General features: G+C 47.3%; 1 protein-coding gene across 1 annotated transcript in view; it reads left to right on the forward strand.

The window, feature by feature from the left end:
- LOC138246603 (phospholipase A2 inhibitor and Ly6/PLAUR domain-containing protein-like) overlaps positions 1–24,470 on the forward strand; it is a 125,455-nt gene that overhangs the window by 34,191 nt on the left and 66,794 nt on the right. The window contains exon 2 of the mRNA XM_069201300.1: positions 23,692–23,811. Coding sequence (XP_069057401.1) covers positions 23,692–23,811 — 120 coding nt within the window. The remainder of the gene's footprint in view (positions 1–23,691; positions 23,812–24,470) is intronic.

Consider the following 24,470-nt stretch of genomic DNA (forward strand, 5'->3'; position numbering starts at 1 on the left):
CCTTTGAATCCCAAATGAAATTAACGATGCATTTTGCACAAACAAATAGTGCTAAATGCTACTGAACACAAAGAGCAGCGCTAGCTGTTGCTTGCTCTGTCTAAATATGCTCTTGCAGTATAACTTTTTCCTCCAAATTACTCTTAATTACACAAGTGTGCTACTATTGGTAACTCTGCGTCAAAGTGTAACACTGAATTATTGCAATTACTATGGCAAAAATAAAATTCCTCCCAGGCCTACTCTGGATCTATCCTCTGAAATCTTCTCTCAGGTGTCTGTGTGCCCCAACCAGAAGAATAAACCAATCGAGGATTGTTGTGAACAACTGCAACCAGGGGATCTAAAATATTTGTGAATAGCCTCACAAATGATTTGAGCCTTAAAGGAAGAACCACAAACTGATACTGGTAATTCTGAATAGAAAACCAAGGGAACTTTTCAACTTTTTATCAATTAGTAATATGAAGGTAAGTATCTTGTGCCTCCAGAGAAATCACATATTGTCCTGGAGAGATCATGAGATCTCTCTACCATGAATATTCTGAAAATTATCATTGCGCATTATTTTGATGCTGACAAAGATACCACTGTACGTTTGGCCAGAAGTTCCAAGATCTGTGACCTTGTTGTGACTTGCATCACAGGATCTTGGGCAATTACTGTCTCCTGAAACCCTCATGCACTTCCTCTTTTATAAATTAAGCACTGCAATATCTCTGCCAGTAGAGATGTGACAGATTCAGTGCCATGATGACACATGTATAGGAGCCATGACGGATTCAGTGCCATGATGACACATGTAAGGGAGCCATGACGGATTCAGTGCCATGATGACACATGTATGGGAGCCATGACATATTCAGTGCTATGATGACACATGTATGGGAGCCATGACAGATCCAGTGCCATGATGACACATGTATGGGAGCCATGACAGATCCAGTGCCATGATGACACATGTATGGGAGCCATGACAGATTCAGTGCCATGATGACACATGTAAGGGAGCCATGACATATTCAGTGCTATGATGACACATGTATGGGAGCCATGACAGATTCAGTGCCATGATGACACATGTAAGGGAGCCATGACATATTCAGTGCTATGATGACACATGTATGGGAGCCATGACAGATCCAGTGCCATGATGACACATGTATGGGAGCCATGACAGATCCAGTGCCATGATGACACATGTATGGGAGCCATGACATATTCAGTGCTATGATGACACATGTATGGGAGCCATGACAGATCCAGTGCCATGATGACACATGTATGGGAGCCATGACGGATTCAGTGCCATGATGACACATGTATGGGAGCCATGACAGATCCAGAGCCATGATGACACATGTATGGGAGCCATGACGGATTCAGTGCCATGATGACACATGTATGGGAGCCATGACAGATTCAGTGTGCCATGATGACACATGTATGGGAACCATGACAGATTCAGCGCCATGATGACACATGTATGGGAGCCATGACAGATCCAGTGCCATGATGACACATGTATGGAGCTCCTGCAGTCCAGATGGACTTTGAATGTCGGAAAGTCCTCTCAACACCACCTGAAGCACGCAGCACATAGAAACCGTAATCAGCAGGTTTTCCATTTCCCAGACTCCAAGTCTATGGCAACCTCAAGTGTGCCTCTGTGCTGTGATCAGTGCTGATGGGGAGCACTAGCATTTATCTTTGGGGACCAGCTGCATCAGATATTTACTGAGCGCAAGAGAGGGAAAAACAGAGATTGTTAGGACGGAGGAAGAGAAAGATGGCAAAACCTTCACAAACAGAAACCTGTAAGAGCAAGAAAAAAAGCCAGGTGAGTGCTTGGTAGTAAATTAAACACTATTGGCCTTGGTCTTTGGCGTGCCAACGTTTAACTGTACCGGCCACTGGCTTCTAAGCAGAGCTTTGGGCACCAGCACTCTTTCTTTCAGAAATTAAGTACTGGCTGTGAGCTTTACCACCAGCATTACTGTGACCTTGGAGTGTGGGCTTTGTGAGACCAGAGGACTCCTGTCTCAGCAACTGATGGAGCTTTCCCTTTAGCTCTCCTTCAGTCCTTTTTTTTGGGTGCAGGTTCAACACACCTGTAGGATCTCCTAAACCTGACTGCAGCCACTCCTGACTTTAGTGGGGCCTACAGTTGGCCGAGTGCTGCTAGTCTGGTGCGGCACCCTGGGGAAGATGCATGGGCAGGGGCAACTGTGAGGAAAGGTCTGGGCCAGGGCATCAACAGTGCGCCTGGAAGCAGCTCCACAGCATCCCCTAGGAGACACTGGCTTGAGTGGGCTTGAGACATGGGCTGGAGTGGGATTAGCAACACCATGACTCTAAGCCTCACTGTCACTAGTCAGATTGTGACAAGAGCTTGGGTGATGGTCCATCTGGTGTTGATAGGGGGCCATTTGAAGATCTTATGGAGCATGTGAAGGGCGAGGAAGCCGGCGGAAGAGACTGCGTTGTTCTGTCTTTTCATTGTGAGCTCACTGTCCAAGATGATGCCAAGGTCGCAGGCGTGGTCGGTCGGAGTGGGTGCTGGTCCTAGTTCAGGAGGCCACCAGGAGTTGTTCCACAGGGAGGTGCAGTTCCAGAAAATCAGCAGTTCTGCCTTGTCCGTGTTTAGTTTAAGGCAGTTCTCTTTCATCCAGTCGGCTACCCTCGTAATGCGCATGCGCGAGTTGGTCAGTGTGTCGGAGGGCTCTTCTGGATGGCGATAGGATGAGCAGCGTGTCGGCCTAGGAAATTAAGTTAAGTCCATGTGCTCTGATGACTTTGGCCAAGGGAGACATGTAGGTGTTAAACAGAGTAGGACTCTCAGCACTAAAGCGATATCTTTAATGGTGGAGTATCTGCAGTTCACAGGAGTTAAAAGGTACTCTAAAAATTAATACCTGCATGTCTATGTTTCCATTTAAAGCGCTGGTTTGGGGTGACAGTAGCGGTAAACGCCAAGCAGCCTCTGACCTTTGAACAGCTTCCCAGATTTACTCTACCGGGATCCCTCACCCGCACTCTGATGGACAAGGCGTCGTCACCCCCACCCTCCCACCCCCCAAAACCAGCTCTCATTTACAGCGCCCCACTCTCGGAGCACCGTAGGCGCTGCATAACAATATGTCGCAGCTTGATGTACTTTAAGCTGTATAGGGTTCTTATCATGGTAACACTTGCTGCTGATAGCGCTTCGAAACAGTAAATACAGGCGCTATATTTAGAGCAAGTCGATATTTGTGTTATACTGTATTACCACCGAGTGGACGCTATCACTCCCCGTTTTCTCCTTTTAGATTACAACACTGAAATAACAGAAAGTTGTGCACAGCGCCGAAAAAGACTGTTACTGAATAAATAAATAATGATACGAAGATTATTGCAGTTTTCCCAGGCTTCAGTCACTTTGCTGTGTGCGGTGCGCGGCTTGAGCGGTTGAGAAAGCTAATTGCGTATTAATGCACAGCACAAGGTCACACGGTGCTGTGTGAAGCTGTGACTCAGCGCTTGAAGAGCTTCCAGCCAAACACCGGGACGCTCGTGTTATTTCAAGGTGGGGCCGAGAAGGGCGGGGTAGGGGAGCACTTCAAAGGATTTACACAATGAGCCAGAGAGTTTCCCTCCAGGGACCTGTTCTAACAACCGACAAGCTGCTACTGCTGCTTCTGGGCGCCGAGTGAAATGGCTGCTGCCTGCTGAGCACCGAGTGATTCTGCTTAAATTACTAGGTTCCGAACTTGGGAATCCAAGAGCTTTAAAGTGTGAAGTGATTCGTGGCTGGATAAATGCACTACTCTAGTGACTGGCCATATTTATACTTTTTTTAGCACCGCATTTGCGTCATTTTTTTGACGCAAAAGCAGCGCAAACTTACAAAATACAACTGTACTTTGTAAGTTTGCGCCAATTTTGCGTCAAAAAACGATGCAAATGTGGCGCTACAAAAGTATAAATATGGGCTCTGAGTAACTTGTATTCATGAACGGTCCTTTGCATTGCATTATCGGTGCAGATATACATATGCATATTTGCATTGCCCCAACAGTGCGTTAATGGCAGCGCTTAATTTGTAAAACCTTAAGTGCCAGGGCCTTCCTGAGCAGAGGACTGCAGCTGGCACCAACCATTGTCCCGACTGGCGCTGCCATTTTTTTCTGTTTTTAGGGTGGGGGGTGGCATGCGACAACTACACGTGCCGTTTCCACACATTCCTTTACTAGGCATGCCTTTACAACGAAAAATCGTTGTAAAGGCATGAGTGGTTCAAGCATGCGTGGTTCCATCATACAAACTTCAAACATGTTATTTCACGAAATATTGTATTTTCTCTCACTTAGGACCCCTACCAATCAACATTCCTCTCCCTTTCAGATACCCCTTAAGCCCCTCTCCTGTGCCCTTATTGCCCTATAATGCATTTTAACATTATATGCCAACCTGATTGTTGGGAAATCTAAAACTCACCCCCTGTCTTAATGACCAAGCTATGCCCCTGATTTTTCTGCCCGGAAGGTGTGGGTAATTCTTATCGGGCTGTGCACGACACATATCTCCATCTCTCCCACTTCTGACACCATACGCAGAGCTATAGATAGAAACGAAGCATTCGCTTTTGAAGGGCAGTCAGATGCTTCTTTTATGTCTATGGTGCTATAGACATAGTGGAAATATTCATACAACGAGTGGTAGACAATATCCTCTATTTTAACCTCTGGGGATCAAAAGCAGCTGCAAACTACTGGTCACAAGATGCTACTGCACGCTTACTGAATTGACAGTACCAGACTTTTAAACTATGGCTCGTATTTACCAAGTTTTTGTGTTGGGGTTGCAGGACTTTTTTTTACTGCAAACCTGACGCAAAGTTTACTGATGGGATTGGCAATTCACTGCAATGAATGTGCGATGCATTGTAAACCAAGGTAATGCAGCGGAATGCAATGCCTTGCATCACTTTGCATCAAGGGCCCATTCCATGGGTGGCGCATTGGCTTTCCAATGCAACCACCCGCGGGTTATGACCCAATCCCTATTCATGAAGAATAGTAGACAGAAATTTGTGACAAAATCTTGCACTTCCCTGATGCGGGCACAACGAGGAGAAAGGTTTTTATTTCTCCTCATTTTCCCTCTGCACTCTACAGCACACATACAAAGGGACGTAAATACCTTAAAGTATAGTTTTTGTACAGGAAGGTACCCTTTCCTGTACAATAAACATCCTTAGCACAACGCAGATACCCTTGCACTATGGCACATAACGGTGTCTGTGTTGGTGCATAGCAGCCAAAAGTGCACCTGCATGGGGAGAGAGCAGAACAGCTCCACACCTTAGTAGATATGGCCCAGTTCTGCTCTGTCTTGTTGATCTGTTGATGCAACAGAGAACAACAACTTTACTTGCTGTTCTGTGTTGCGTCATTTGTAAATTTGGCCCGTGGACCTTCAGGGAGTAATGAGGTCAAACAGTCAAGGGTTAGTGAAAAAGGGAGGCGTACGGTATAATGTAAAATACAGTTATCACACAAATAACATACATTAGGAAATGCATCCCAAGAGCAGTGTCTAGCTTGCACAAGCTGGACACGTATCCTGGTGTATCTTTAATTGGTGACTGGTTTTCCAAAATTTATGGAGTGCTAAATCCCCTGATGTTTTCTTGTTTCCTCTTAGGTATCCAAAATGTTTATGGAGCAGTATTGTTTTTTTCAAGTTGCTTTTATTCATTGCCATGGTGTTTACAGAATGTATTCATGCCAGGTGAATCCAGCCTTTCTTTTATACAGTTGCATCCTTGCAGGAAGATGTCCTTGTAGCATGTGGGCAGCAGCTTGTCAGTTCTCAGTAATCCAGGTTCTTGGCAGGCAGCACACCAGACCGTCGGCCTCTTTCTCTATGGAGGTCAGCAGAAGCTGACCCTTTCCTCAGTCCTGGAATATGTTCCATATTCTTTTAGGGGACACAGCCAGCCCTCTTGCATTTGGACCTGTCCTTTCCATTTTACTGGTGCACAGAGCTCATAGATGAACCTGAAAACCTGTTCACAAGACCTGCTTGTAATGCAGCATTGTAGCAGCATGCCATCAACCAACTGGCAGCTTGAATTCAAAGTTGCACCAGTCAGCACCTCTCACTGTTTAATGTTGTTCAGGTCCCTGGAACCAGTTTTCCGAAAGGTAATCCGTCCCTTTGGTTTCCTTAGTGATCTAAAGCAACTCATGATATCCACTTGATATGTGTATCATGCACAGCCAGAGCTCAGCCAATCAAGGGGCAGTTACCGTACGATGCTCTCTGGGAATCACTGGACATAGGAAGGGGCAAATGGATGGTCAGGCAGACCATCTCCTTTGAGAAAGCCACAGTGCTTTGTACTGGTGTCCCTTCTTCCAAGCCTCAGGCGGACTTGCTGAAAGTTGCTTCTTACTCCTTTGAAAGGAGGTTGATTCCGAGCTAGCCCAGATACACACCAATGAAACAGAGATCACAGAGCAGTGGGCATGCTTCAGGATGGAGACAGCACCCTTTGCGCTTATCACTAACATTATAATGAACCCTACAAACCTTCGACTTTATACTCTGAAGGGAACCCCCAAACTGGAATGCCCTATTCTTTATCGAGCACTACTAATGATAATAAAAAGTGCCTTTTAACATCTATGTAGGAGGACATGCTGGACAACCTAAATAATGCACAGGGGAGCTGGAACTGGAACCCTAAGCATTACCATAACCCTAATCCACCAACTGACCAGACACTCATGACCCACCTCCTTTTTCCTCACAGACACCCCCAGGATCCGCCGATCCATCAGCGGAGGATGCTCCTTCTCTCACCTGGTGACCAAAGCCTGGAATGACCTTTCCCTGTACCGCAGGAAAGCTGAAGGTCTCCAGGATTTCTGAAAATAACTCAAGACATGAGTGTTCAAATGGAGAGAGCACTGCAAAGCAGAAAGCAACTCCAGTGCCTTGAGACCCTCACAGGTGATTAGCGGCGCTTTATAAATCCCGATTGATTGATTGAATGCTTAGGAGGAAGGAATCAGGGGGAAGACGTGACCCTTGTATCACCTGAAAAAGTAGTTGAAAATGTGAAGCTAGATAGAGAGGTTCTAGGTTCAAACTCTTTTAGCCAATTAATCCTAAAGCGTTCTTCAGCCCTTAAGTCTTATTGTAGTCAACAAAAACCTACGGCTTTAGTAATATATTTCATGTTTTTAGCACCTGAAAACAGATTTGGTCAGGATAATGAGATCCATACTGCTGACACACGGCACATCACGGTTGTGTACATTGTGTAAATAATCACATTACGTTCTCTTTAAAATGCTGTTAGAAAAGGCCTGTTTTGGCATGGTTAGCCTCCACTTTGTGCCTGGTATTTGATGTGGTTTCAAAGATGTTAGTGCCCAAGGCCCCTGCTAATCAGGTTCCCTGGGCCAGATCTCTTTCCCAAAACTGTTGTGAGGCATTAACAATATTGGCAACATATTTAGGTGCCACTATAAGTCCTAGTGAATGGTACTTAGGCACCAATGTCATGGGGTACTAAGGGTAGGCCCCTAAGGGCAGCAGCACAGATTGTGCCACCCTAATAGGCCATGCAACCAGATGCACCCAGCACTGCCATTGCAGGCTTAGTGTCCTGGTACAATCTTAAAATGCTAACTCGACATGGCACACAGCCTGTATTGCAAAATGTACCCAGGTGCCACCTTAGAGTTGATCCCTGCAAAGCTAACTAATACTGACATGGTTGCTGGCCTGTCACAGCCAGACTGCCACCACCAGACAAGATTCTGAAACCCTGGAGTGAAAGCTCCTGCTCTCTGGGTCCCAAAAAAACCCTTCCTGGGTGGGGGTGTCACAGCTCCCTCCTCAGGAATGTGCACTGCCCTGCTAGCGAGCTTTAAAGAGCTTACCTCCTTTGAAACTCAACCTCCAGGCCTGCTACTAGCAACAAATGGTTGCCCCCATTGCAAACCTCCACTTTTGGCGGGAGCAACGGCTGGAAAACACACAAAGGACAGGAGTGGCCACTACCTGCTTGCACCACTCCTAAGGTGTTGCATGTGAGGTGACCCCTCCATTTAATTTTCCTCCATCTTGCGTATTAGGAAAATAGCCAATCAGGGATAGCGAAATGACCTCTGCCCACAGGAAGTCGTAGATGATCCATTGTTCACTACTAGGTACTCCCCTAAATGTAAACGCCCACTAAGTATAATATTTAGTGTGCACCACTAGACCACAGATTCAGATTCCAAGGACACAAGAAGACCAGCAACAAAGAAGACCCAAGGCTTGAGAACTGAAGTCCTTCTGCATCAAGAAAAAGGCACCAAACCCTGCCTGCTGCATCCATGGCTTGACAGTCGTTGATGCGGGGTTGCTCAGACATCAGACAGACTCTACAATCCCACAGAGGACCTCCACTCTTCAAAAAATTGCCAAAGATCTCCCTTCAGAGCAAAAAAATCACACATTTGCAGCAAAGACCCAAGAGCCAATGAAGTCCGGTTCACTGACCGGATGCTGACCAAGGAACCGGACACCACAGCCAGACCAAATTTCACCCAGAGGACCGTGAGGACAAAACATGAAAGTGTGGCAAGTTTGGTGGCACTGCAACCTCCAGTGGCTGAACTGTGCAATAGCCCCAGTACTAGTCACTCAACATCAGACACTAGGAATGAAAGTCCACTCCAGACTCCAAAAGGAGGAGGAGGAAGCCCCAGTCGAGAGACATCAGAAACCACCAGAACCACCCACCAGAGTGACCCTGCTGACCTGCAAACAACCCTCAAAATGACCCCCTCCTGCTTCCAAGGGCACCTTTGCGCACAGCTGCGGGCTCACAGATTCGCTCTGCACCTTGCCGCCCTGTGCCCTGCCTGAAAGATCCTACTGTGCCTAAAGGGTCCCCCACCCCTTGCGACCTTGACATTTCAAGGTAACCTGCCGGACTCTCCTTGAAGTCCACATGTGCATTGCTTTTCCAAGTGGTCCCCCACAGTGGCTTTGCACTAATTTCAAAGGCTTTTTTTGCGGTTGCTCCCACCAAAACCAGGAGCCACCTGAACTTCTCCAGCTGGTCCTCAGGACCCACTGATGACCTCGACCTCCTTCCAAGAGGAAACATTGGTAAACGCATTGCCTGATTTTTTATGCATTTTTTCCTATGATTATATGGTGAGAATTACGCACAGAATTGGGACGTTTTTTAATAACAAATTTGAAGTATTTTTGTAAATTGGTCTCGAGTTATTCCTGTGAATGTGTGTCTTGCTTTATTGATACTGTGAGTACAATAAATGCTTTGCACTTCTCCAAGATTAGCCTAACTGCTTGACCAAGCTACCATAAAAAATAGAGTATTAGATGGTCTAGCTTTTAACTCTGTAAACCAATATGGGGTTGCCTGGACCCCCTGCAAAGTCTACAGCGCTTTGCACACTACAAGGAGAGCCAGCCTCCTACAAACGCTACATTCTCTATTTAAAATTTAGGATACATGGAATCATGCTTTTACCATGACCCTCATGTAAGTATTACATTCAATCCAGAAGCGCTGGTAAAGCCACATGGTCTTTCAACCTGAGGTGGATCCATGCTGTATTCAGCACTTTAAGGAAACACTGTTGGAAATGTGCCCTTCCTGCATGGTCATCGACCATTTTATTGCCTTTTCTTTTAAACCTATTTTTATGGGCTGTAGAGTCTGTGCACCTGCCCATGCTAACCAGTGGTAAGGAGCTTGTGCTCTCCCTATTAAACATGGTAAACGTGGTATATACCTGATTAGAACATTAAATTTGATTGTAAGTCCCTAGTAAATGGTACCACCTGTACCACAACCCAGGGCTTGCAAATTAAATGCTACTAGTGGACTGCAGCACTCATTATGCCACCTGCTACCGTAGCCCTGTAAAACATGTCTCCAGGCGTGCCACTGTAGCCTGGAAGTGCAGTTTTGACCTGCCATTCTGACCTGGCAAAATAAATCTTTTGCCATACCTAAACCTTCTCTTATGATACTTTTGGTCAATCCAAACGTAGGCCTTGAAGGCCCATTTCGCAGAATGCATGGTATTTAAAAGGTAGGACATGTATACTGAATTTTTACAAGTCCTTGCAAAAAAAAACTCCTAAGTCACTTTTCACTATGGCAAGGCTGGCCCTCCCATAGGCTAACACTGGTTTACACTATTGCATTCAATAATTGCTAAATACAGTTTGGGAATGGATAGAAAAATGTTTCAAGAACTCATTTGAATTGTAATTTAATGTCTAACTTAATGACGAAGTCTGAGTTTATTTTACTATTTTAGAAATTATACTTTTAGAAGGTTATTATTTTCCGGCCTAAAACCAAAAGGCTTTCCTGACAGTGTCCAGCTGTCACCCGACCCTGGTGGCTCTACTGTGGTGAGAAGGGTATTGATCCCAGACAGTGGACAAAGAGCCCTGGGTGTGACGAGGGGGAATCCTCCCTGACCACACTGATCTGGGGGGTGTGCCCAGTCCCTTCCTGAGCTTCAGAGAATGCCTACCTTGTATTTGTAGATGAAGCTAACACCTAGGCCTGCCTCCACTTTGTCTCTCTAGTCAGGCTGGCACCAAACCCAGTGGAAGTCGAAGAAATGAACAGAACTTGTTTTGGGTTGGCCAAAGGCTTTCCTTCCACCCACAGACAGACACTGGGCAGAAAAGTGGACCTCACAGACCTCTCCTCAGAACACTCTTGGACCTGTGAAGTATCAGAAAAAAGACTGCCCTGCTGCCTGCATAACCTGAAGGATAATTGGATCCTAGAACTTACTCCAACAGTCAGTTGGCTGATGTCCTGTTTGAGCTACACTGAAACAACAAGCTTCCAGAGGTCTCTCTCCCTGCAACTGCCCAGCTGACAAGTTCCATATAGACTTACCCTGGACCCTGCTGCTGGCAACACTTGAGTGCATCCTAACTCCCTGGTGGTGCCTCCAGGTCCTAGACCCTTGGCTGGTGTTAGAGGGATCTCCTCCCATCATCAAACTGCAAAAACGTTTTGCCAACTTTCTTCTGAGAGAACCATCTTAGACCTGAATAGCCACTGAAGCCACAGATGTTGATGTCAAATGGCTGGCTCACCTCAGCTTGATGGTTTGCAGCTCTGAAGGAGATGTGACTTCCAGAAAAATCTCCAAGTCTGAACGTAGAGGGCTTCATCTGGACCAACGCCAAGGATCTTCCATTCAACGTTGATGCCTTTGCAGGCACAGACTTTAGACTTTGCCCACTCATAGCTTATCCGCCTTTGCTGAGAACCGCACAGGGACCCCGCTCTTCAGAAACCTGTCATCATCGAGCCTCACTTCTGAGCCAACTAGCAGCTTGACCTGCTGAAGGCAAATCAACAACCTCTTTTTTCTCCATAAAAGTTTTCAAGTCAGAAGGTAAGCTTTCCACCAGGAGCAACTTGGTCCCTGTATCAGACCCACACTCCATCGTTGGCAGCCTTAACTTTTGACTATGACCCGGTCTAGTGGGATCAGATAACCGTTTTTGTCACTTTGTGCTGCTTGACACAATTTTTTATTCAAACTTAAAAAAATCATATTGACATTTCTACTTATTGAATTTTTATTGATTTAATGTCATTTTATGTATTCAAATATTTTCTATTTTTGTAAATTGGTTTGAGAGTTTTTTTTTGTGTTTCGCTTTGACTTTATTAGTGCTGACCTACGGCATAAATTCTTTATACATTGCCTCTAAATTGAACCTGACTGGTTTGTGCCAAGCTTCCAGGTGGTTAAGTACAGGTTTATTTAGTTATTTTACTGATTCACCTTGACAAGAATTGTGATTATTATTTGAGGTGAGTTCTCGCCCCCCTTAACTAATACTTCAATTTCTTACAAACCCTACAGCAACTGCTAAAAAAATATCGATTTTCATAAAATGTTTTATTCCATAAATGTTTTAATCGATTCAATTCATAGGTTAACCTAAGGATAACTAAGAGAGCTTCTGGCAAGATGAGGTCCAACAGACAGCGTCCTGTTTACTCTCAGACACTGAGGATTTTTCAGCCTTCTTCAATTTACAGACAATGGTTGGCCTTGCCTTTCGGTACTCAGAAATCAGTCACTAAATAGATATTTAGATTTTTCAGTTGATTTTAAAACAGTCTGAAACTGAGCAGGCAACAGTTGAGTCACAAAGTCAATGTGCACATGGAGGTGGAAATCACTGGTAAGGAAATTCTACCTCTTTGGATCCACATTTTTCAGTGAAGGCCTTTGGGTATTCCCAAAGAAGTATACTGGGTGGAGGAGGATGTCAGGAAAATGCAATGCAAATGAGGTTTTAGAAATAGACTTGGTAGGAAACATCTTTGAAATCTATATCTAGTGGAAGAATTGTGCAAAGTTACGTGTGGACCTATCTCGTCTTTGTGAACATTTCATCCTTGAGCTATTTTGTATAAAGTCCACAAGCTTTGCAAATGCTGAAGTTGGAAAGCTTCACCAAAGGAATGTAGACTTCACACAGCTAGGACCATGGGTTTAGAGAAGTACTGTCTCTGTGTTTAGGCCCATACTTAGGCTCATACTTCTCTGAGCCCTTACTTATCAACATAAATCACACAATTAATGTCTAGGCATAAAAATACCTTTCTCCCAGGATTTTATCTTTTTAAGATGGAAAAATGTAAATGTTCATCTTGTTTGAATCTGTTTACCCCACCTCAAAATGCCCCTTCTAAGCAAATTGTCAGTGAACTCCTTGGCTATTAAGTGGCCAGGATCACAAAATAGCTGTCTTTAGCAGACTGCTCCAATGCTGTTTTGCCAGTCTGAACTTTTGCCATTTCTAACCCTGAACTTTCACTGTGGACCTCGTCCAGTTTGGCCTTCACTTGTGAGCTCATGGGCCATACCATGACATAGGGGGTTATTACAACTTTGGAGGAGGTGTTAATCCGTCCCAAAAGTGACGGTAAAGTGACGGATATACCACCAGCCGTATTACGAGTCCATTATATCCTATGGAACTCGTAATACGGCTGGTAGTATATCCGTCACTTTACCGTCACTTTTGGGACGGATTAACACCTCCTCCAAAGTTGTAATAACCCTCATAGTCTCTGAAAGTAGGGATGCAGGAGTGCTGCAGCATCCCCAAAATAACCATGCTGGAGCTCAGAAGGTGAATGACCAATGAGGATCCCTTTAAATTTAGTTTTTGTCTTCTTACATTTGTTGTGTGATCAAAGACAAATGTATGGTTCTGTCGTCTAACAAACTTCTGCTTACACTTATACAATTCAATAGAAAATGCGCTGTCTGCAAAGGAAGGTGTGCTACCCCATAGTGCTTCAGTAATATATTTGAGACAGTGTGCTACAAAATGCACTACGTGCTACATGCTACACCCGTACCTCTCCTACTGAACGGACGTGGCTCATTTGCTACACTTGTTCTTTGTGTGATGCTTGGATTTTTCACCATCCCTATGATCTCAGGGATGCAACGTTAATGGCAGCACCCCTGCTCTGAATATTGTTCCAGCACCAATGCATTGTGATGGTCCATGAGTGTTGAATGGGCGTTTCCATGACACCACCTATGGTTTTTTACTTAAAGTCCTAGTTGCTAACAACAGTAGACAGGGTTTTGCACCCAAAGATTCTTTGAGAATGGTATTAACTTGGAGAAATGCTCTTATTTCTCCACACTTTCCTGAGTTTGCATGTGTACTTCACTGTGCAGCATACACCCAAAATCAGGAAACGGTTTGAAGTTTGGGTGCAGTATTTTGACCTGGAAGGGCACGCTTTCAGTACAAAACTTATGCTAGACAAGATGCAGCGCGGTGCAGGCTGACCCTGTGCCAGGGAGCGAGCAGGACAGTGGCATATCTCTGTAAATATGGTAGTTTCTTGATTTTGTCCTCTCATGCAATATAGCGCAGGAACATAAGCTGCGCGTGGCATAACATCTTTGTTAATACGCCCGCTAGTGTTTCACTTTCAGACAGCACAGCTCAGAAGGAGGAAGAGACAATTATTGTGCCCCATCCTGAGGTTTCCTAACTGTAAACAAAGCACTAACTGAAAGAAATATGAGGTTAATGGGCCTGCAGGCCCATGAAATATGAGGTTAATGGGCCTGCAGGCCCATGAAATAAGCACCAGACTCCCTGCTGCACCAAAAAAGACCCATTAAACACCCACAGGCCTGGGAGATATTGCTCTTGCACTTGTCAGTGAGTGATGCAATTAATATAAATTGTTTGCCTCAGGGATCTGCCAGTTTTGCTGTAACATTTGTACTAACAGGCCAGATGTAATTGTCAGTGTGCACAAATACTATTAACCAGTTTATAAATTGAACCAGTGGCTTCCGGTGCTCGGCATCAGCACCTAATTGTCAACACCAGCACATAAGTAGTCTACCACATAGCGGCTGTGTCGAATTTAGAGATGAGAAAAACAACAGCTGTTTATTCATTCAATATACAGTAAAAAATTACTAATATCTGCAAGCAACTCTTATAGGTTTGGGGGCCCGGCATAGCCTCAATTGTCACACTTGCAGGATGTGATGGTTACTAGTTGGAGAAAGATCCGAAACAATGCGTCTGGAACAATGCCTGCGTTGTTCACGCAAGCAGAACGACGGTTGCCTGAACAACGCAGACCTTTTTCTCTGCCTTAACCACGCATATGCCGAACAACTCACATGCATGGTTAAGGCAGAGAAAAAGGAAGATCCATCGGAAGAGGATGCGGTCAGGTAAGTGGGGCTGGGGCAGGGTTGCGGGTAGTTTTCAGGGGTGGGGTGGGGGTGAAGTGGTTGGGGTGGTTAGGTTATAATTTTTTTTTAAGGGTCGGGGTGAGGGAGTCGGTATTATAGTTTTTAGGGTGGGGTGGGGAGTCAGGTTATTTTGTTTTTAGGGGCAGTGGTTGGGGGTCGGGTAATTTTGTATCAAGGAGGGTGGGGGGGTCGGGTTTTTAGGGGCAGCGGTTGGGGTAATGTTGTACTTAGGGTCGGTGGGAGGGTCGGGTTTTTAGGGGCAGGGTGGGGGGTCAGTGTAATTTAGTATTTGGGTGGTTTGGTTTTTAGAGGCGGGGCTGGGGTGATTTTATATTTAGGGTAGGTGGGGTATTAGAGGTGGGGGGCTCAGGGTAATTTTTGATTTATAGCGGGAGCAGATTTTTCGGGGTGGGTGGTCAGGGTAATTTTGTATTTAGGGTGGGTGGAGGGATCGGGTTTTTAGGAGCTGGTGGGGGGGGTCAGGTTTTTAGGGGCAGGAAGGGGATTGGGGTAATTTTGTATTTAGGGCGGGTGCGGGCGGATTATTAGGGGTGGGGGTGTCAGGATAATTATGTATTTAGGGCAGGGCAGGTTTTTAGGGGTGGGGATTGGGGTAATTTAGTATTCAGGGCAGGTGGGGGGGTCGGGTTTTTAGGGGCGGGGTTGGGGTAATTTTGTTTTTAGGGGTTGGGTAGTTTTATTTTTGGGGGTGAGGGTTGGTTTTAGGGCTCAGGGTGGGTGGGGGGTATCGGGGTAGTTTTTAAAGGTGGGGGGTTAGGCTACTTCTGTTTTTAGGGGTGGGTGGGAAGTCGGGGTAATTTTGGGTGGGGGTCGGTTCTAGGGCTCAGGGTGGGTGGGGGAATGAGGGTAGTTTTTAATGGTGTGGGGATCGGGGTAATTCTGTTTTTAGATTGGGGGGAGGCATGCGACAACCACAAATGCCGTTTCCACACATGGCTTTACTAGGCATGCCTTTACAACGAAAATTCGTTGCAAAGGCATGCGTGGTAAAAGCACGCATGGTTAAGGCATGCGTGGTTCCATCATACAACCTCTCTTCCTTCACTGAGGGGGGTCATAAGTTCAGGGGGCGTTCTCCTTCCTCTTCTCCAGGTGCAGAGCAGAGAAACACACCCTAGGGATACATAACATCACGTGCAGGGAACCGCAGGGGAGCTGGACCACAAACCTTAAGCACGTGAGCAGGTCCTGTTTTCTTATGGACGGGGCACCCGCGCTACCTCTAGGATGGTAGAATTTAAAGTGACAGAGCAAAGCCGACAGTAGAAGAACAGGGCTCGCTCAGGCAGTTTAAAAGCGAATTCGAGAGTCTTCTGAATGAGTCTAATATGACTAGAAATGGACTGTTCCACCCTGTCCCCAAAAGCCAGCTAAGGATGTGGCTACTGGTGATACAGAGCTGTGGGTTTTCGCTGTCATCGTTATTAATAATTCACTGTCCTTGTGTGTCCTTCTCTGCCACCTCCAAGTAAATGATGCCTTCCTGATTCTCACCAGTGCTCATGTGATGCTGACTTCCAATATCATCAATGCTCATGTGATACTGCATCTTTCACTGTCACTAGTGCTCGTGTGATGCTGTGTCTTTCACTGTCACTAGTGCTCGTGTGATGCTGCGTCTTTCACTGTCACTAGTGCTCATATGATATTGTGTCTTTCTCTGTCACTAGTACTCATGTGATGCTGCGTCTTTCTCCGTCCCTAGTGCTCATGTGATGCTGCTTCTTTCACTCACTAGTGCTCATGTGATGCTGTGTCTTTCACTGTCACTAGTGCTCATGTGATGCTGCGTCTTTCTCCGTCACTAGTGCTCATGTGATGCTGTGTCTTTCTCTGTCACTAGTGCTCATGTGATGCTGCGTCTTTCTCCGTCACTAGTGCTCATGTGATGCTGTGTCTTTCTCTGTCACTAGTGCTCATGTGATGCTGGGCCTTTCACTGTCACCAGTGAATATGCGAGTTTGTCTTTCACTGTCACCAGTACTCACGTGATTCTGTCTTTCTCTGTCACTAGTGCTCATGTGATGCTGTGTCTTTCTCTGTCACCAGTGAATATGCAAGGTTGTCTCTCACTGTCACCAGTGCTCGTGTGATGCTGTCTTCCATTATCAGTACTCATGCGATGCTGCGTCTTTCACCGTCACTAGTGAACATGTGAGTTTGTCTTTCCTGGTCACCGGTGCTCATGTGATGCTGTGTCTTTCTCTGTCACCAGTGCTCATGTGATGCTGCCTCTTTCTCTGTCACCAGTCAATGTGTGAGGTTGTGTTTCACAGTCACTAGTGCTCATATGATGTTATGGCGTCATTATAACCCTAGCGGTGAGTGGAAATGTGGTTGCAGTACTGCCAGCTGGCTGGCGGCACATACCGCCACATTATGAGAATGGTGGGTTGGCTGCAGCCAACCCGCCACTTCTCCACTCATACCGCCATGGCCAGAGAGGTCAATCTCCAGCCTGGCTCCTGGCATAGTACTGCCGGAGGCATTATGACCTTGCCAACCACCAGGGTTTTCGTGATGTTGGCAATGCCACGAAAACCATGGCGGTAGGTCTTACCGGTGACAGGGAATTCCTTTCCTGTCACCTGTAGGCAGCTCCCCCACTCCCCAACACACACCTGACACCCCCCATCCAAACTCCCCCTCCGATCCTCACACACACACTCCCCTCCGATCCTCACCCCCACCCCCTCTGATCCTCACACACACACCCCCACCCCCTCCGATACTCTCACTCACCCCCCCCCATACACACACACAACACCCGCAGACACGCACCATGCATACACCCAGTCACTCACACTGGCATACAGGCATTCATTCACACACTGACATACACACATTCATACACACACCGGCAGACACATTCTTACACACATACCTTCAGACACACTCACACACATTCTTTCACACAATCACACTGACATGGAGATACGCACCCATTCTTACACGCATTCACTCACACGCATACAACTATGCAAACAACACAACACACACAGATGCATTCACACACACACTCACACATTCATACACACGATCAGACACACACACACAACACCCCCCACCAGCTCTCCTGTTGGAAACCCTCCTTACCTTGGTCGAGGAGGTCTTCCGGCAGGGAAGGGAAAGGGGCGCTGCTACTGCCAGCAGCGCCCGCCAGCAGGACACCGCCAGGCCGTATCACAGGTCATGATACGGCTGGCGGCGTTCAACTGGCGTGGCAGTGCTGGTGGTAGAAGCGCCAGCTTACCACCACCCGCCAGTATGATCACTGCCAGATTTCCGCCCTTCTTGTGGTGGAAGTCGGGCAGTGATCATAATATGGCGGACAGATGGTAGCCGCGGTATGTTGGCGGCCGTCACCACGGGGTAGGTGGTTTTTACCGCCATTTTTATAATCAGTGACTATATCTTTCTATGTCACCAGTGAATATGTGAGGTTGTCTCCCACTGTCACCAGTGCTCATATGATGCTGTGTCTTTCTTTGTCACCAGTCAATATGTGAGATTGTCTCTCACTGTCACCAGTGCACCAGAGATACTCTGCCTCATGCAATGCTGTCTCTCTTGCTGTCACCAGTGGATGTGTGAGGTTGTCTCACACTGTCACCAGTGTCCATGTGGTTTTGTGTCTCACTGTCACCAATGATCATATGTCATTTCTTCCATTGTCACCAGTGCTCATGTGATGCTCTGCCTCTTGTGATGCTGTCTCTCTCGCTGTAACCAGTGAATCTGTGAGGTTATCTCTCACTGTCACCAGTGCCTATGTGATAATGTTGCTCTCACTTCTATAATTGGTTTTATGATGTTCTGTCTCTCATGATGCTCAGTCTCTCACTGCCACCATTGCTTATGTGATGCTGTGCCTCTTACTGTCACCAGTGCTCATCTGATGATGTGTCTATCTTTATCAGCAGTGAACATGTAAAGTTTTCTCTCACTGTTACCATTGCTCATATGAGGGAAACATCCCCAACCACGACTCCAGAACAACAAAGTTGTGAACAACGAAAGAGGAGCAATACTTTCTTTAACCGCGACTTAGTTCTTCTATGCCTTAACCATGCGTGTGCTGAACAACGTACATGCGTGGTGAAGGCACAGAAGGGAGTCAGCTTCTGAGGAGGAACCAGTCAGTTAAGTTGGGCTGGGGCTGTTTTAGGGGTGCGGGGGGTAGGGATATTTTTAGTTTGTAGGGGTGGGGTGGGGGTAGTTTAGGTTTTAGAGGGGGTGAGGGGTCACAGTAGTTTTAGGGGTGGGGTGGGGTGGGGTGGGGTGGGGTGGGGAGGTCGGGGCATTTTTAGTTTTTAGGGGCGAGGGGGGGGTTGGGTTACTTTAGATTTTAGGAGGGTCGCAGTAGTTTCAGAGGTGGGGGTCGCTGAAGTTTTAGAGGTGGGTTGGGGGGTCGTGTATTTTTAGTTTTTAGGGGGGGTGGTGGGTCGGGGAAGTTTAGGTTTTAGGTGAGGTGGGGGTCGCAGTAGTTTTAGGGGTTGTGGTCGCTGTAGGTATTGGGCCAGGGGTCAGGGTATTTTTAGTTTTTAGGGGCGGGGTGGGGGGTCACTGTATTTTTAGGGGTAGGGATGGGGGGGTCGGGTATTTTTAGTTTTTAGGGGTGGGGATGGGGGTGGGTGTAGTTTAGGTTTTAGGGGGTTGGGGGCCGCAGTAGTTCTAGGGGTGGGGTGGGGGTATTTTAAGTTTATAGGGGCGGGTTTCGGGGGTCAGGGTAGTTTAGGTTTTAGGGTGGTGGGGGATCACTGTAGTTTTAGGGGTGGGGTGGGGGGTCGCTATAGTTTTAGGGGTGGGGGTATTTTTAGTTTTTAGGGGTGGGGTGGGGGTTGGGGTAGTTTAGGTTTGGGGGTTCTAGGGTCGCAGTAATTTTAGGGGCGGGAATGGGGGGGTCTGGGCATTTTTAGTTTTTAGGGCCGGGATGGGGGGGTCGGGGTAGTTTAGGTTTTAGGGGGGTCATGGTAGTTTTAGAGGTGGGGATCACTGTAGATTAAGAGGTGGGGGTCGGGGTTTTGTTAGTCTTTAGTGGCGGCTTGGGGGGTCAGGGTAGTTTAGGTTTTAGGGGGTGAGGGGGTCGCAGTAGTTTTAGGGGCAGTTTGTGGGGTTGGGGTATTTTTAGTTTTTAGGGGCAGGGGTGGGGGGTCAGGGTAGTTTAGGTTTTAGGGGGGTGGTGGGTTGCAGTAGTTTTAGGGGTGTGGGTTGCTGTAGTTTTAGGGGCGGAGGTGGGGGGTCAGGGTATTTTTACATTTTAGGGGCGGGAGTGGGGGGTCGGGGTAGTTTAGGTTTTAGGGCGGTGGGGAGTCGCAGTAGTTTTAGGGGCAGCGGTGGGGGGGCTCGGGGTATTTTTAGTTTTTAGGGGTGGGGTGAGGGTGAAAAATAACTGTTAATGCATTCATGGTAAAGGCATTTGTGGTAACAACGCGCTCATTGTTCTGACCATGTAGTTTAAGCATGCGAGGTTCCAGCATTTGTGGTTCCGACTCATATTCCTCATATGATGCTATCTCTTCTACTGTTTCCAGTACTCATGGGATGCTGCGTCTCTCACTGTCTCCGATGCTCATGGGATGCTGTGTCTCTCACTGTCAGCAGTGTTCATGTAATTCTGTGTTTTTCACTGTCACCAGTGTTCCTATGATGCAGTCACTATTGATAATGTGATGCTGTGTCTCCCTTTGTCACTAGTCTTTCTGTGATGCTGTGTCTCTCACTGCCATCAGTGCTCGTGATGCAGCTGTCTCTCACTGTCTCCAGTGCTCATGGGATGCTGTGTCTCTCACTGTGTCCAGTGCTCATGGGTTGCTGTGTCTGTCACTGTCTCCGGTGCGCATGGGATGCTGTGCCTCTCACTTTCTCCAGCGCTTATGGGATGCTGTGCCTCTCACTGTATCCAGTGCTTATGGGATGCTGTGTCTCTCAGTGTCTCCAGTGCTGATGGAATGCTGTGTCTGTCTCGGTTTGGGCTATGTTTGACATTGTTCAGCACTCCGTCCATCATCCTTTTGTGTTGCTAAAATTGCCCTAAGTGGTAAGGGTATGCCCAGACGAGGGTCCATTGCTCACTGTGCCACTGGATTCAAGCTAGCCTGGCTGATGAAGGGTGAAACCCTGAAACCGGTCCCGGGTTGCTTGTTTCTTGTCCAGTGAGGACTTGGCTGTGCAGTTCGGGCTGGACTGTTCCCATGAGGAACAGGGTCAAGACTGATTTGCATATGGCTGGGTCCAAACTGGGGTGGCATGGTGAGCAAAAGAACGATGGATTAAACCCAGATCTGTGATTGGGGGTGAGAGTTTGACATTGTTCAGCACTCCGTCCATCATTCTTTTGTGTCTGTCTCTGTCTTCAGTGCTCATGGGATGCAGTGTCTCTCACTGTCCCCAGTACTCATGTGCTGCTGTGCCGCTCACTGTCTGCGGTGTTCATGGGATGCTGTGTCTCTCAGTGCCTCTGGTGCTCATGTGATGCTGTGCCGCTCACTGTCTACGGTGTTCATGGGATGCTGTGCTGCCCTCTGTCTCCAGTGTTCATGGGATGCCGTGTCTCTCACTGTCTCCGGTGCTCATGCGTTGCTGTGCCTATCAGTGTCTCCAGTGCTCTTGGGATGCTGTGCCTCTCAGTGTCTCCAGTGCTCATGGGATATTGTGCCTCCCACTGTCTCCAGTGCTAATGGGATGCTGTGCCTTTAACAGTCTCCAGTGTTCATTGCATGCTGTGTTTCTCACTGTCTCCAGTGCCATGGAATGCTGTGTCTCTCACTGTCTCTAGTGCTCATGGGATGCTATGTCACTCTCTGTCTCCAGCATTCATGGGATGCTGAGCATCTCTCACTGTCTCCAGTGTTCATGAGATGATGTGTCTCTCTCTGTCTCCAGTGCTCATAGGATGCTGTGTCTCTCTCTGTCTCCAGTGCTCATGGGATGCTGTGTCTCTCTCTGTCTCCAGTGCTCATGGGATGCTGTGTCTCTCTCTGTCTCAGTGCTGATGAGATGCCGTGGCTCTCTCTGTCCCCAGTGCTCATGGGATGCTGCGTCTCTCTCTGTTCCCAGTGCTCATGGGTTGCTGTGTCTCTTACTGTCTCCAGGGCTCATGGGATGCTATGTCTCTCAGTGTCTCCAGAGTTCATGAGATGCCGTGCCTCTCTGTCTGTCCCCAGTGCTCATGGGATGCTATGTCTCTCACTGTCTCCAGTTCATGAGTTACTGTATCTCTCTCTGTCTCCAGTGCTCATGGGATGACATGCCTCTCACTGTCACCAGTGCTCATGGGATACTGTGCCTCTCCCTGTCTCCATTGTTCATGGGATGCTTTGTCTCTCTCTGTCTCCAGTGCTCATGTGATGCATTGTCTCTCTGTCTCTAGTGCTCATGGGATGCATTGTCTCTCTCTGTCCCCAGTGCTCATGGGATGCTTTGTCTCTCTCTGTCTCTAGTGCTCATTGGATGCTGTGTCTCTTTCTGTCTCCAGTGCTCATGGGATGCCATGAGTGCTTATGGGATGCTGTCTCTCTCTCTCTCTCTCTCTCTCTCTCTCTCTCTCTCTCTCTCTCTCTCTCTGTCTCTCTCTCTCTCTCTCTGTCTCCAGTATTCATGAGATGCTGTGCCTCTCTGTGTCTCCAGTGCTACTCATAGGATGCTGTGACTGTCACTGTCTCCAGTGCTCATGGGATGCTATGTCTCTCCAGTTCATGAGTTACTGTATCTCTCTCTGTCTCCAGTGCTCATGGAATGCCGTGTCTCTCTCTGTCTCCAGTGCTCATGGGATGACATGCCTCTCACTGTCACCAGTGCTCATGGGATGCTTTGTCTCTCTCTGTCTCCAGTGCTCATGGGATGCTTTGTCTTTCTGTCTCCAGTGCTCATGTGATGCATTGTCTCTCTGTGTCTCTAGTGCTCATGAGATGCTTTGTCTCTCTGTCCCCAGTGCTCATGGGATGCTTTGTCTCTCTCTGTCTCCAGTGCTCATGGGATGCCGTGTCTCTCTCTGTCTCCAGTGCTCATGGGATGCCATGAGTGCTCATGGGATGCCATGTCTCTCTCTCTCTGTCTCCAGTGCTCATGGAATGCCGTGTCTCTCTCTGTCTCCAGTGCTCATGGGATGACATGCCTCTCACTGTCACCAGTGCTCATGGGATGCTTTGTCTCTCTCTGTCTCCAGTGCTCATGGGATGCTTTGTCTTTCTGTCTCCAGTGCTCATGTGATGCATTGTCTCTCTGTGTCTCTAGTGCTCATGAGATGCTTTGTCTCTCTGTCCCCAGTGCTCATGGGATGCTTTGTCTCTCTCTGTCTCCAGTGCTCATGGGATGCCGTGTCTCTCTCTGTCTCCAGTGCTCATGGGATGCCATGAGTGCTCAGGGGATGCCATGTCTCTCTCTCTCTGTCTCCAGTGTTCATGAGATGTCGTGCCTCTCTGTGTCTCCAGTGCTCATGGGATGCTGTGACTCTCACTGTCTCCATGGCTCATGGGATGCTGTATCTCTCACTATCTCCAGTGCTCATAGGATGCTGTGCCTCTCTCTGTCTCCAGTGCTCATGGGCTGCTTGGTCTCTCACTGCCTCCAGTGCTCATGGGATGCTTTGTCTCTCTGTCTCCAGTGCTCATGCGGTGCTGCGCTACTCGCGCCAGTTTTGCCTTTCTGTACTACTCATGGCCTTTATTCCCCTGAGGTCACATTCACCCGTCTGCAGGCCCGAGTACATACAGGAACTCTCCACGACAAACCTTGGCCCCAGTGTCCTTTTGTTCATGACTCTCACAGTTGTTACACACATCTTGTGTTCAGTTGAGATTTGAACTACAATGAAGTAATCCCAGTGCCTGCTTTGTTTCTACAGGAAGTTGTCTGGTGTGTGAAGTCTGCACCAGCTTTACTCCTCACAGCTGCTCAGGGACCCTAGAAGTCTGCAGTTCCATGGAGACCTCCTGCATTGCCACCCTGACGGAGAGTGCCCTAGGTAAGTGGGAGGAGCCATTTACCCAGTGGGCGGTGCTCTGAATTTGGACTTATACAGGCTTCTTTTATCAACCTTGAGACTTACCTTTGGTCAGAATCTTGATGAAGTAATTTCAGAAAATGCCTGGCTACGGGGTGTGTCACATCCGCCTTTCTTATAGCTCTGGGACGCTATAGAATACGCTTTCACAAAAAGAGTGCTCTCTACATGCAGTAAATCACACGGGCATTTCAGCAAGTATACTCAGTAGTCAAAGGTATATGTTATGTGTTTGGGCCTGTTCTTCCCCCCCGAGCAGGTAATTTATAACCGTTACAGTTTTTTTTGGTATTACAGGCTTTGCGTTACGCCCATAGATAAAAGCTTTTCCTGGAACTCAAACAACTTCCCTCACATGCTTTTCTTGAGTACCTGGAAACCAAAGTGTCTTTCAAAAATGTGGATTTGCGGCTCAAAGCAGTAGGGTTTAGTCCGTCTTCACCACATGCCAATGTTTGGACATTAATTTGTTGACCTATGTACTTGCCCTATTATCTTTGCAAATAAATCTAGTTCTGTGACTGTCCTTCCTGGGTGAGGTGGTAAACAAACATTACTTCCTGGTGACAGCTACTACGCCCTCCTTAGGTTTCTTTGGGGATATTGTGAGGATAGCCCAC

The sequence above is a fragment of the Pleurodeles waltl genome, chromosome 7 (genome assembly GCF_031143425.1).
Source record: "Pleurodeles waltl isolate 20211129_DDA chromosome 7, aPleWal1.hap1.20221129, whole genome shotgun sequence".
Taxonomy (NCBI): Eukaryota; Metazoa; Chordata; class Amphibia; order Caudata; family Salamandridae; genus Pleurodeles; species Pleurodeles waltl.